Genomic DNA, 13,636 nt, shown 5'->3' on the forward strand with positions numbered 1-13,636 from the left:
CCCCCCCGACCCACCCCGAGGACGTTTAAAGGCGGCGGCGCCGGCGCCCCGCGCCTGTTGTGGAGTTAGCGGCAGCCGCCCCGGCACCGGTGCGTGTCGTCCCTGCGCGTTTAGCGGAAGCGCCGGCGCCATGTACCGCTACCTCGGGGAGCAGCTAGCCGCCCGCCTGGCCGGCAGCGTAGTGCTGGCGGGCGCGGAGCCGGGCGGGCCGGCAGCGGCGGCGGCCGGGGGTGCGGCGGCCGCGTGGGTCGGGGGCCGCTGCCCGCGGCGACACTACTGCGAGGCGGCGAACAAGGAGGACGACCCTAACTTCTTCAAGATGGTGGAGGGCTTCTTCGACCGCGGTGCCAGCATCGTGGAGGACAAGCTGGTGGAGGGGCTGCGCACCCGCGAAAGCATGGAGGAGCGGCGGCACCGCGTCCGCGGTATCCTGCGCATCATCAAGCCCTGCAACCACGTGCTCAGCGTCTCTTTCCCCATCAAACGCGACAACGGCGAGTGGGAAGTGATCGAGGGCTACCGGGCGCAGCACAGTCAGCACCGCACCCCCTGCAAGGGAGGTGAGAGCCGCGCCGCCCCTCCCCGCGCGGGGCCCCAGGCTCGGGGACGGGGGCGGGGGACACGGGGGCGGGCCAGGCCCGGACTGGCGGCGGGCCCAGTGAAGCCGTGGGGACCGTTCCCGGGGGCAGCGCCCGCCGCCGCGGCTGCTCCGTGCGCCCGGTGCTGCGTGCGCGGCACGCCGGTGCGCGGTGACAAGCTCCGCGGCAGGGCGGGCTGGGTGCCGCCGAGTACCCGCGTCCCTGCAGCCAGGCAGCTGAGCTGTGGGTACGCGCAGGCCCCGTCCTTGCGGTGCAGCCTGTCCTAATGATGCGGCTCTCGCCTTCCTGAAGTCCCACGCGTGTAGCGCCCGGAGCCCCACAGCGAGCTGTGGTGGTGTTGCCCGCAGCACGCTGGCTTTACCCTCGCTGTAATTGCCTGTAAAACACCGGGGGCTGTCGCAGTGCTGAGCTGTCATCGCTGATGTTACGCTTCTGTTTGCTGCTGCTGCTCACGCAAAGCCCTCTTCGGTACAGCCCGAGCTACTCCTGAGAGTTACGGGCGGGTAATGGAGCACAGCTGAGGAGCAAATGAAATTACAAGATGCTATTTAAGGTCTAACATGACGTCTTGGAAGCTGTCAGCTCTGCTTAGAAGCAGAGGAATGTTTGTTTTCACAGTGAAGAGTTACAAAACACTGCACATGAACAAACAAGCATTTGGGCTCTCATATACCCTCTGTTCCAACACCTGCATTTCTATAAATCCTCAGCAGAATTCCCTGATTTTCTACAGCATCTCTTAGGCCTGACTTCTCTGAGCCTGGAGCCAGCTCTCTGGTATGTGTGGAAAGTTACAGTTGTACCCTGTAGGCTGTGGTCCATGGCTGCTTCCTCAGTCCAGTAGGCTCCTGGATTTACTGCTTTTTGCTGCGGACAACCATACTTCTTGGAGTCTCAAATAAGATCCTAAAGATGCAAGAAGTATATCACAGCTCTTGAGACACAGTACTCATGCACTGACAGTTTGAAGGCAATTGGAAATCACAGCTAAGAAAAATAGACAACCCCAAGGCTATGTCTTTTTTCCTCCTGTGCCATGCCCCACCGTGCGTTAAGAAAATGATACTTCCTTTACTCTCTATTCAGTGCAGTGTGATTGCAAATGGATTTTACCTCCCAGTGCTGTGTAGGAATTGGCTTAGTATCAGATAACAGACCTGGCTTTATAGTTCATTTAAACAGGATGTGAGATATGATACGTGTAGATGAGCTGCTTGAAATCTGCTATTAAAAAGGTGTGCAAACCAAAGCATTTCTTCTTCAACTGCAAGGAAAAGGGGTGGTATTTCTGGAGTGCACCAACAATGTGAGCTTTTGTCTATAAGTGATTTTTAAACTAGAATCTTGCTAGATTCCACAGGAAAGAAAAAAAAAATACAGAAAGCCCAGTGCAATGTAACTCAAACTCCCTAGTACAAAATGGAAAAGCTTGCTGCAGTGAGTGTCCCACGCACTCTGAGTCCAGAGTACAGTATAAGTGATTTGCACCAACAAGAAGCAGCAAGGGACATAAGGTCACCTTTTAAAAGAAGGGGGTGAGCTGGCAGCTGGAAGGCTTTCAGAGCAGTAGGAGTTACACAGCTCCTAACATCTCAAATGCAGGCTTGTGAAGTTTGGCTTTGCACTTAATGAAAAGTAGCTTGATAAATCGTTCCCCATACCAAACGTTATGTTTTTAAGGACATGTAGTTTGTACTGAGCCTTTAGTTAACTGCTAGGTAATCACTAGCAAATTGTTACGCTTTGTCACCTCTCACTCTTTGAAGGAGCTCTCAATCTTCCTTGTATTCCTTGAGCTTTAGCTATTGTGTCAATTGTAATTGGATTTAGGTTTGCATCTTTAGGGACATTTACAGAAAAAGTAAAGTACACATATTAATAAGATTTGTTTGAAGAATGTTAAATATTGTTCTGTTTGCAGCTTAGACAGATGATGGAAGAACATTTGAAGATTCAAGTGTGGTGGGCAGGAAATAAATAGTTTTAGTATTTCCAAGGATGTTGTCTAGTTTTACTCCTTATTTCTAGGCACATATCCATACTAAAATTCTTCATTATTTTATTATTGTATGTTACTTCTGCATACCTTTTTATTTACATTTATTCACAGATTTAACCATGAACTAACAAAGAATTTATACTGTAAATCAGATACATTTTTTAATGTTTAAATGCTGTAAACCTGGAGAGAGCCCAATTACTGGGGGAATAGAAACTGAATTATTTTTATGATGCTACACTTCAAGCAGCACCTTACCGTTTCTACTAAACATCTGTGTTTATGGCTTAGCATTGTAGCAGCTAGAATCTGTTTCTTTCAGTTATTACTGATGTCATCTTCAGTTTTTTCATCCACACTTTTCCCCCTTGGTAAAACCTCCCTCCCTGCCTAGTAGTCCAGCCCTGATGATCTGGAAAGTGCCAAACTTCTTAAAGCAAGGTTGACCTTTATAAAGCAGATTTAAAGCAGAAAGTGCTTGCAGATGATACATGCCAGTAGAAACTGAGCCGTTCCTTGACCAATGGTCCTCTGTACCTCCTGTGGTCATTTCTGTTCTCTGCAATTATGCAGAACTCAGCAGAACAAATGCCATAAGAGGCTTGCCTTGAAAGTCAGGGTCCTGAGCATGTAACTGGCTTTATACAGAGATGGAATGGCAGAACACGTGGGTTGTGCTGGACAATGGCAAACAAGATCAGTCCCTTAGTTTTTGTGTAGACAAACTTCTGTACCTTAGAACAAACTTGGCTGTTTTCCTGTATTCCTGAATAAGTATGTTGATCTTAGTAGTCTTCTTCTAATGTTCCAATACTGATATATTAATATAATAGCAAATTATTTAATAGTTTATTTATCTCACTCTTATCTCCCAACAGGTGAGTCTAGAAACATAAGCTGACTTGCTTGCATCAGGCACTGTCACTGCACAGTAGTACTACTTCAGAGTAGTAACTCTTCTCTGGGTCAAGAGAAGTGCTTTTTAGGAAAACTGAGCACTACATACAAACTGAAAAAAGCAAGTTTCAGTAACTTGGGATTTGTTTTTCACATCACGGAGAGAGAACAGTAGAAATAACTTTTCTTCCTGCATCTTGTAATGCATAATTTTTTGGTAAAAGAATTCTCGTCTCTGAGGACTGCAAACCTTTGCAACTCAGGAAGGTAGCAGTTCTTTTTCTTGTGACATGCTTCTCTTGTGCTTCAGGAATCTTTCCAAAATGGTGGTCTAAGTGGTAGATCTCACAACACACAAATCTAGTGTTTAAACGCCATGTTTTCCGCAGGTGAGCTGTTCACTGGACTAAAAACTAAGTGAGTACCTCCTCTCCTTGAGAACATATTGCAGATCCACAGAATTGTAGGGGTTGGAAAGGGACCACTGGAGATCAGAGTCCAACCCTCCTGCTAAAGCAGGTTGCATACAGTAGGTTATGCAGGGAGGCATCCAGGCAGATCTCGACTATCTCCAGAGAAGGAGATTCCTCGGGCTCTCTCAGCAGCTTTTCCTCATGTTCACATGGAACTTCCTGTGTTCCAGTTTGTGCTTACTGCCTCTTGACCTGTTGCTGGACACCACCAGGAAAAGCCTGGCCCCATCCACTTGACACCAGCCCTTCAGATATTTATGGTCATGAGCAGTTTTCTTGCATGGAGGAACTCAGATTACTTAGATCCAGACTGAGCACTGCTAAGACAGGACTGATGCTCACAGTAGCTGGACCCATGCAGTGGGTCAGATTGTTCTTTCCCTTGCTTATATAGTGGCTTGCATGCTAGTGGCCAGCACTAACAGGAAACCACAGCTGCTCTTATTCATTGCACTGACAGCTGGCTGAAGAATTAAAACAAACCAAATAGGGTACAGGAAATGAAATGGCTGAACACAGATGACTCCATTGAAGAGTATCCACACAGTTACTATTTAAAATAATGAATCTTTGTAAACAATTTTATCAGGTTCTATGGGAGGTACAAAATTGGTTAAGCAATTTTTTCATGTGTCTGATGACAATTGTCTTCCTTCATAGGGTAGTGTGAGGGACTAGGTTAGTGAAAATAACCACTGTGCAAATACGAATAAGCTTGAGTTCCCACCTGCTAAGTAGTATGGAACTGATTCCATGTTTGCTAGGCAGCACTTACTGTGGGGATACAGCTATAAAATGGTTTTAAAACTTTTTAAAGCCTTTTCATGTTAACTGACTGCACAGCAAGCCTGTTATCAATGAAACCAAATAAATCTGAGTTAGGAAACAGCCTACCTTTTGTTTGTGCTCACCCAAATTGCCCTGAGTCTTATCTGCTTCCTCAGTACAGAGAAATTTTAAAATCTTCTTTAGTTCCAGGGTAGATTCTGACTTTTACAGGCATCTCGAAAAACTTTGTTATATGTTACTTCAAAACTATTGCTTTTGGTCTGTATCAGAATGCAGATGACCTATTTCACTTGCTCAGTTGACTTGGAGTCAGATGAACCTGATGATTTTCTGTGTGGTGCTACTTTGGCTGTTTCATGGAAGGAGCTTTTTTCAGTATTACAGAACTATCTTATTTTCTGATTTTGTCTGCTTCTGCCTATCACCATTTTTCCTTCTAACTTGACCCAAGTTCACATTAATGACCTTCTTACTGTGTAAGGTGACATCTATTCGTCTTACCACTGCTGCAGTTTTCTCATTGCAGCTATCTAGTGCTAAAGCTAATCTCAACATCCAGTCACCAAACAGCTTCAGTTGTGCACACAGCCTTGTTTGAAACAACATGCATAGATGCTGATAGCCTTGTCTGCAGTAGACCAGTTCAGTCCCTTGTGGTGGCTTGACTGCTATCACAGTGAAATAAACTATGGAAACAGGTTTAATTTTGAAGGAATCTGAGGGTTAAATAAAAATAAAAACAGTAATTAGCCTACCTCTGCAGTTCTACAGCTAAGGCTTATATGAGTATCCTATTTCCATAGGTTTCTTTTTTCTTACTGTAGAATAACAAACTTTTAAATTAGTCCCGTAATGGATATGTAGATAAACTGAAGAGCAAAAAAAGCAGGATAGGGAGCATGCAGCCTGTGCTTTTGCTGTCCTTTTGTAAACTAGTTAGAGTTTTCCTTGAACCATTAGCATTGTTTTTTTGCCACTGATAATCTTGTAGCAGGCTCCTTTTGGCTTTCAATCTTTCTAGTCTCTATTTTCTCATGCAGTCATCTCACGCAGTTTGTGCAGTAGCCAGCTTTGTCCTTGATTTAAATAGTTGTTTTCCTTTGCTACCGTTGGCTCCTTGTCTATTTATAGAGAACGCTCTCAGCACTAGGCTTGCTGGATAAACACATGGGGGAGTGAGGAAGGGAAACCTCTCACGAGAGTTTCCCTCATGTTCTCTGGGTCATCCTGGCAGGTATTCTGTGCATCTGATTTGCAGGAATTGCATCAGCTCCATCTCATTAAGATCTAAACTCTTAGGCACATCATGAAGTTTACCTGCTTCATATCAGCACAGCATTGGCTTACTGTTTTGTGGCTCCGATGGCATCTGAACTGGCCACAGCCAACCTGTTATTCCTAGCCTCTGCTCACACTGTGCTGATGGTACTAACATCTGTGTGGAAGCAGCATTGCTGCCTCTCTCTGTCAGCCCTCACTGCAGCTGGATGGATGGCCTCATCCTTTAGTACCGAGGTAGCTCTGTAGGTAAGATCCAACCTCCTAGCCGTATTCTGCCTGCATACATTCAGGTAGGATGTGGCTGCTCAATGGTATACAACACTTGCTGTATTCACCTTTAGGAATGCAAGATCTTACTATTGCCTCCAGGGGCTTGTTGTAATACAGTATTCTTGGCTTTTCTTTGCACAGGATGAAATAAATTTACATGCATGTATATTTACTCACATTTCAAGTAGTAGAACAGCTTGTTAGTAGTACACAAGGAGCTGTGTACTGAATTGCTTTTTTGTGTTGAGTACCTTAATGCTCACTGGAGTGATACTTCTAGGTAGATCAGAATGGTGGGAATCATCTCCCCTGTCCCAGGTTGTAGCTGGTTAATGCTGTATGTGAAGAAACAAATACTGTTATCTCCTCCCTTGGCAGTTAGTGAGATGAATTTAGGGATGAGTAATTCTTGCAGCTTATTGTTGTACAATATTCTTATTTTCCAGCACTAAATTACTCATCCTGCTTTGTTAAAGATTAGGAATTTCTTAGTCTTCCATAATTACTGATTTGACATTGTACTGTTCAACACACTTCGTATGTTTAAATAAGGTTGAGTAACTTCTTTAAAGAGAAGACAAAAGGGATGGGTTTTTTTTGTTTTTGTTTAGAAATATAGAAAAATATACTTGTTCTGAAGGAGCCTAAGGATTGCTTGGATGATCTGTTCCTATATATATATATATATATAGTAGTGATTATGCAGAAAGTGAAATTAGTACAGTCCATAGTCTTGTTTACTTCCCAAACTTCATTTAAATGAAAATGATATTCTTAATCTAGAGATGTAGAACTAATGCATTGCAGTAAATGCTGGAGTTGGTTTATGGGTTCTGTGGAGTAGTTTGAACAAGGTGTGCATTCTTATTGAATCTCAGCCTTTGGGTGGCGTCAGGTGAGCTGTTAACCCACATAGCCATTGCAGAACCAGGTCTTGCTGATTGGGAGAATAATGCAGCCATAGTGAGTCCTAAAAGGTTTCAGACAAGATCATAAAACTTGTTCAGCTGTCTGCTGTATATATAGTGGCTCAGCCCTAAAATGCCTGCTGTGATGAGCAAGCATTTTGCAGGCAGAGGCAAGCAGAACGAATGCACCATCTGAACAGGAGTAGTGACCTGTAAAATACCCACTTAAGTTTCAAAGCTCAAATGATAATCACAACTAGAAGAGAACACTAAAGTCAGCACAGGACAAAAGCCTCAGTTAGGCAAGAATAATTTGGACCGAGATACGAATCTGTTCTGCATTATGGTGAAGCTGGGACACTTGCGAAGATTACCAAGACAGTGCAGGAAGAGCAGCTTGCTGAGTGTTTTCCTAGGTTGCTATGGCAGTGCTTTAGTTTTGAGACTTGGCTTTGAGTGCTTCATGCTTGATAGTGGTAAGAGTATATTGGTACTATCATTTGTCATCACTGCACTAGAAGATCAGGAAACAGTGACACCAATTATTTTTTTTAAGTGTGCAGTACTACATTTAAACAGATTCTCAAGCATGATAGAAGAGCAGTTGTCATCCTCCAGAAGTTGATGGTTCTATATGTAACTTTTACTAAGGCAGCAAAACACGTGCTGAGTGTGGTAGAACAGGCTGGAATCTGTAAAACATAAAATCTAGGATGGTGTGTAGCTGTTTTTTAAGAACAAAGAAATCTTAGTAGCATGCCTGTTAGTACAGTCCTTGGTACAGACCTGCTGATTAAAACGCTAACAGACTGCTATAATCAGAGCATCCAAAATGCAGTCATACTGATAACTACTGTTTTGACATTTGTTTCAGAAAGTAGTGTACTTCGAGAGCTTTGCTGCCTCGTTTTGGAAAAGTGAAATTGCATCTATAACATTTAAGAATCTAAGCTTATATCATAAGCAAATTTCCCTTTGACCAAAACAAGCTCTGGGCTCAGCACAGGAGGTAATCGTGAGAACTGTGTCTCCTCAATACAGGTCAAAAAATGGAAGCTTTAAAAGCTAAGACAATGCAAAGCCTGACCTTTCTGCTGACCAGTAATGAAACAACACTAAAATGAAAATATTTCCTCATATGGAATGTCTTGCGCATAGAAAAACAAACTCAGACTTAGCATGCTGTTTAACTTCTTGGGGTGGGGCAAGGAAGGAGAATTCTTAACTAGAACAAGTATCTGTATGTTTTTGCAGTGAAAAGTATTTTCCATGGCAGTGACTCATGCTGTAACTGGAGGCTTTCTGCAAACTATGCTGTCTGGCTAGCTTGCTGTGAGAGTCCCAAGTTTCCAGAGACTTACTGTGTGGAACATACTAGGGTTCAAAAACCAATGAAGCTGCGTAGTGGTTACTTTTACTGCTTGTATATTAAGAATCTTGAAAAGGGACAAAAACGAACCACAAAAACATACCACAATTCTTTATCTGTATATATGGTCCATTTTTAGAATCAGGCTATTGAATGCATAGCAACACTGCCAAAAGAGCCGTACAAATGAATGGCAATGCTCTCCTCCTGCCAAATTAGAAAGCTGTCAAACTGAATTCCACTCACATCTAGATAAAACAGAAATTAAGTCTTTTATCTTTGTGCATCCCCTCGCATTTGGAATGTACAGCATTCTCAGATGCCTGGTTCTCATCAGTCTTACCAGCATAGCACAGAAAACTTCCCTATCAAGAGGTGGGCCTGCTGCAGAAGAATGACAGCTCCTGCAAATTAGTAACTAGCCAAGCCACAAAACAGAATGAACTGCTGGCACATCTTAGATGTTATCCGCCCATGCCACAGAGGGCAGGAACTTCCTGTCAGGGAACCTGAAATCCACACCGTGAGCCATACCCAGCACTATAATAAATAAAATGTTTCAGTAGGTAAACTGGAATAAAGTGCCTAGTGAAGTTGGTTCAAGTCAGATTTCACTAGTCTCTCATTTACAACAGTAAACCATGCAACATGCCATTTTAAATTAAAACTGTTTAAAGCTAACTTCTGCTCAAGATATAAAGTTGCCTAGAAAAGGATAATTTTGGCCTCAATCTAAAAGTTGTCCCTATTCTAGGATACGTATATGGGTGACAAGTAAGTGTTTCAGCTGAAAGCTCCAGTTAGCCTTGGGGCTTTTTCCCTAGTTCACTTGCTTTAAAAGTTTAATGTTTGTTACAATAAAGTTTACAGCAACCTGTGACTGTACTGCAATGTTGCTGGAGATTCTGCTGGAGTCTTCAGTCAAACTACTCTTCTTTCAACTATTCATACTGCATCTTCCCTATGAAATGTGAGGGAGCTAATTTCTCCATTTATATTTTGGTTCCCTGTTAAAACTGTACAGAACAACTATCCTGAACTATTTAACCTCTCTACTGCTTTCCATACCTGAATAAACAACACACAGGGTGCCTGCAGGAGTAGTACTGGCATCTGTCTGGCAGAACAGCTTTGTGTACACAGCCTGGTGAAGTATGAGTAACTATGTGGGTTGAATCAATACAGTGTCCTGGTTCTGTTGGGGCTGGAGGGGCAGAGTTCACTCCGTCTCAGCAAGGTTTTGGGGACTTTGCTGGCTGCAACAGTGCTCTGGAGGAGGCCTTCCCCAGAGCATCCCTGCAGGGCCAGGAAGGACCACCATCCCCAGGCAGGACAGTCAGTGATATTGTTGGGTTTACTGTTGCTCAGGGCTCCACAAAAGGTTTACTGCTCCTCTGAAAGATCAGAGTAAGACCTGCTAAAAAAGCGCATGTGTTTTGTCTTCAGGTGTTGTGCTGGACTGTAATAGATCCCATATTTCAAAAGATTTGTTTCTCTGAGAGAGGTTCTTGAAAGCCCAGAGGTAAAGATATTACTAAAGTCATAAACTAGTTAATTTGCCTTTGGAGGCCACCCTTCCCCCATATACACACAATTTAAATTCTGTTCTGTGGAGGACTGGACCATTCTTTTCCCAATTGAACAGGCATAAGAAAGCAGAGCTTGGCCCTTCGTTTTGAGCAGCACTCAGTTCCTCTGAAACCGGGATGGTTTCCAGATCATTCAGGCCTGGCTTTCATAGTGGCACAGTGCTTTAGTCTGGATAATGTATGCTGTCCTTTTTCACTCCTAAGGACCTGAACATGGTCTTCTCTTTACATAATAAGGAATTAGCGATGCCTTGTCCTAGCATCTAAAGGACACTCTGTGCCTGCTACAATCCACCGTGAAGCTTGGCACAACCTACTGCCAAGGATTTGGGAAGTGGAGGGAAGAGAGAATAAATCCTCCAGAGTTCTGTTGTCTCATTAGTGATGTAGGAGAAACTTGGATAGAGGTTCACACATAGCTAGAGGGTTGGGCTTTTTCTTGCATGTTTGTTGGGCATCGTATTGTTCCTAAATAGGATGCATATATGCAGAAACCTAAAGATCATACCAGTTTGGCTAAAAAATATTTAGTTATGCAACTACTGCCAGGTGCATACATTTTAACATCAAATTCAGCAAGTCTACTGGGCAGGGCAGCTACAACCCATTTTTAGAAGATGTGCAGGAGTCAGGCAGGTGACAGATCTCCCTGCCCTTGTGTAATCATTTCCTGTTAAGTTCTGAAAAAGTTGAAAGGCTGTGATCTCTTTTTTTTTTTTTTTTTGCACCCTCACTGCTGTCAGACCACAGCAATTTGTTAGAATTTGCATTGAGACCATTTGTCAGCACACGCTGCTGGATGACTAAGAACAGGAAATACAAGCAAGGGCAGCTTTCCACACACCGTGCAGTGGGTGGCCTGGTCTCACAAGAGCCAGCCAGGATAGAGTTATTCTATCAAAATGTTTTGAACAGATTTGAATTAGAGGAGTGGCTTGCAGCTTTCTGTTACTTGACAGCACCTAGCAGTCAGAGCTCTGATGCTGCATATGGTTTTGTTAGAGTACAGCCAACAGCTGGCAACTTAGGAGGAGCTTGCTTTACTCTAACAAGGTCTTGATTTTACCATGTACTGATAAGTTACAGTCAGGTACGCAGTTGATCTTGTATAAACAATGAATGAAGTTCAAAGCTAAAGATTTTATGGAATGCTCATGAGCCTTATCAGCCTCTCAAGAACCTCTCTAGGTTATCTATTAGCCTGGTTTGTCTTCCTCTCAGGGAAGACTGCTACTGTTCAACTTCTTAACAGAATTGCTGAAGTCTTGAATTCTAACTAAAGAATGGATAGATAAGAAAGTGGGAGAATGGGAGATTGTCCTCAAAGTTCTAAAGCAAGTACACTGATAAATACAGGTCTGGGGAAAACCTTCCTAATTTTATAAATACCTGTGAATTTGTTCAGTAAATTCTTTTTTCTCCTGTCTGCTGCAGGTATTCGTTACAGTTTGGATGTTAGTGTGGATGAAGTGAAAGCCTTAGCATCTCTAATGACATACAAATGTGCTGTGGTTGGTAAGTGATGATTTTTCAAGCAAAAAAACAACCTTCAGTTGCTATCAGCACAGATATAACATACAGAAAAGCATCTGAAGGATTAAGTTTTAGACACTAACCTGATTAAAACCTTTAGCAAGTTAGGAAACAAAAAATTCAGGGACCAAACCAAATTGCATTATTCCCTCTGCAGTTACTGCAGACACCTGAGCCTGAATAAAATTGCAACTTCATTTGGAAAGTCCAAATTCTGGTAGATACTCTCCTGTTAAAGTAGTGTTTCTTGGACACAAATGTGTAACAAACTTATTAGTAGGCTGCTAATTTTAGGGGAACAGATAGAGGCTGTAAAGGATTCAGACAGGGAAACTGCGGAGATGAAGGAACGATAAACTCACTTCACAGTTTATAAGTACAGTTCATACATGACTGCTGAAATGTAGGGCAGGTTGAAGAGAATCTGTACATTATCTGATTGTAAACAATATATCTTTGAGCATAGAGGTGCTTCTCTGAAGACTTCTAATTTTGAGAAGAAACAGTAAAAAATAAGCAGTATCACCTTGTAGAAATGAGCACAAAACCTTGGAACATGGAAAAAATCTAATAATGAGCTTTGGAATTTGAAAGAGCAATTTCAAGCTGCCCTTGAAATATTTCCTGTTTTAATAGGACCCAGATCAGATTATGACTTACACTTCTGAAGACTGAAATGTGGCAAAAAGTCAATCCAGAAAAAAAACAAACTTATTTGCTCACACATTATTGATGTGCTCTGCCTTTACTGTCAAAGAAATAAAATTATTTTCCTTCGCATTCCTGTAGATGTGCCATTTGGTGGAGCAAAGGCTGGTGTGAAGATCAATCCCAAGAACTACACAGTAAGCTTAATCACAGATTGAAAAAGTTACCTGCAGTACTGAAGCCTGCCAGCTTCAGTACTTCAGCTCCTACTGGCTCTAAGGGTATTACTGACAACTTGAGACTTCCTGCCACTTCTGCCTCAATAGAATTTGAGTTTAGCTTGTGCTTGCAATAGGTACAAAACAGATCTGTGTTTCAAAGGTTAAATCCTTCAGTTAGTTGTTAATTTTTTTCTTGAAGTAAGAAGACTACAAGTAATTTGGAACCTGATGATTATCCTCTTTTTAAAGTTGATATTGTTACTAAAGGCTCACATTTGTTTCTAGAAAAGAAGTTAGCATTTCTGATCATACTGACAAATAGTTTTGTGCTTCATTAAACCTTTTAACATGTTGTTCCAGTGTAACTAACTTGGCTTATAAATAATTCAGTGCAGGCTTGCCTTCTTTCCCCATTTAAAATAACTTTCATAGAAAATAATCCTGAATAGATACCAGATATTCTAAGCTCAAAACTCTGTAAGGATTTATGCAAAGTAATTAAACTGTGTTGATTACATAACATAACCCCCAGGCTGGCTGTTGATGTCACTAGGTATAAATCTCTCACATAGGCTATCAGATGTGTGATGGAAATCTCTGCACAGGTGGTTCTTCCTGTGCTGTACTCCTGACTTGTTAAGGATCAGAATGTACAGAAAGAAAGTTGAACATACCCTTGGTATTCAGGCAGTACAAGGAAATGTTAGGGAATGGCATATAAACTATATAAGCATATGAATCATCCTTAAAAAGAAAAGTGTCTTTTTATACTTGGAAATAAGTTCTAGCAAGTGGTTACGAACACTAATGATTTCTTGTAATGTTGCATTTTCTCTATAGGATAATGAATTGGAAAAGATCACAAGAAGGTTTACCATGGAGCTGGCAAAAAAAGGTTTCATAGGTATGTTGCATACAGTTATTACTGTAAAGATTTAGAAATCTGGTTTACTGTTGGTTAATGTTATCCACTAAACAATATGCTTAAAATAATTGTGTTTGAGATCTGTAAATAATTTTTATATAACAGTTCCAGCAAAATGCTGCCAAGAACTGAGTC

General features: G+C 42.3%; 1 protein-coding gene across 1 annotated transcript in view; it reads left to right on the forward strand.

Annotated features, from left to right (window-relative positions):
• The first annotated feature begins 29 nt into the window (after window positions 1–29).
• GLUD1 (glutamate dehydrogenase 1) overlaps window positions 30–13,636 on the forward strand; it is a 30,082-nt gene continuing 16,475 nt past the window's right edge. Inside the window, exons 1-4 of the mRNA XM_065746822.1 lie at window positions 30–560; window positions 11,609–11,689; window positions 12,497–12,552; window positions 13,417–13,480. Of these exons, the coding sequence (XP_065602894.1) occupies window positions 131–560; window positions 11,609–11,689; window positions 12,497–12,552; window positions 13,417–13,480 (631 nt within the window). The 5' untranslated portion in view covers window positions 30–130. The remainder of the gene's footprint in view (window positions 561–11,608; window positions 11,690–12,496; window positions 12,553–13,416; window positions 13,481–13,636) is intronic.

The sequence above is a fragment of the Cyrtonyx montezumae genome, unplaced genomic scaffold (genome assembly GCF_038088225.1).
Source record: "Cyrtonyx montezumae isolate F1298 unplaced genomic scaffold, pur_monq_1.0 scaffold_4, whole genome shotgun sequence".
In the NCBI taxonomy this organism is placed as follows: Eukaryota; Metazoa; Chordata; class Aves; order Galliformes; family Odontophoridae; genus Cyrtonyx; species Cyrtonyx montezumae.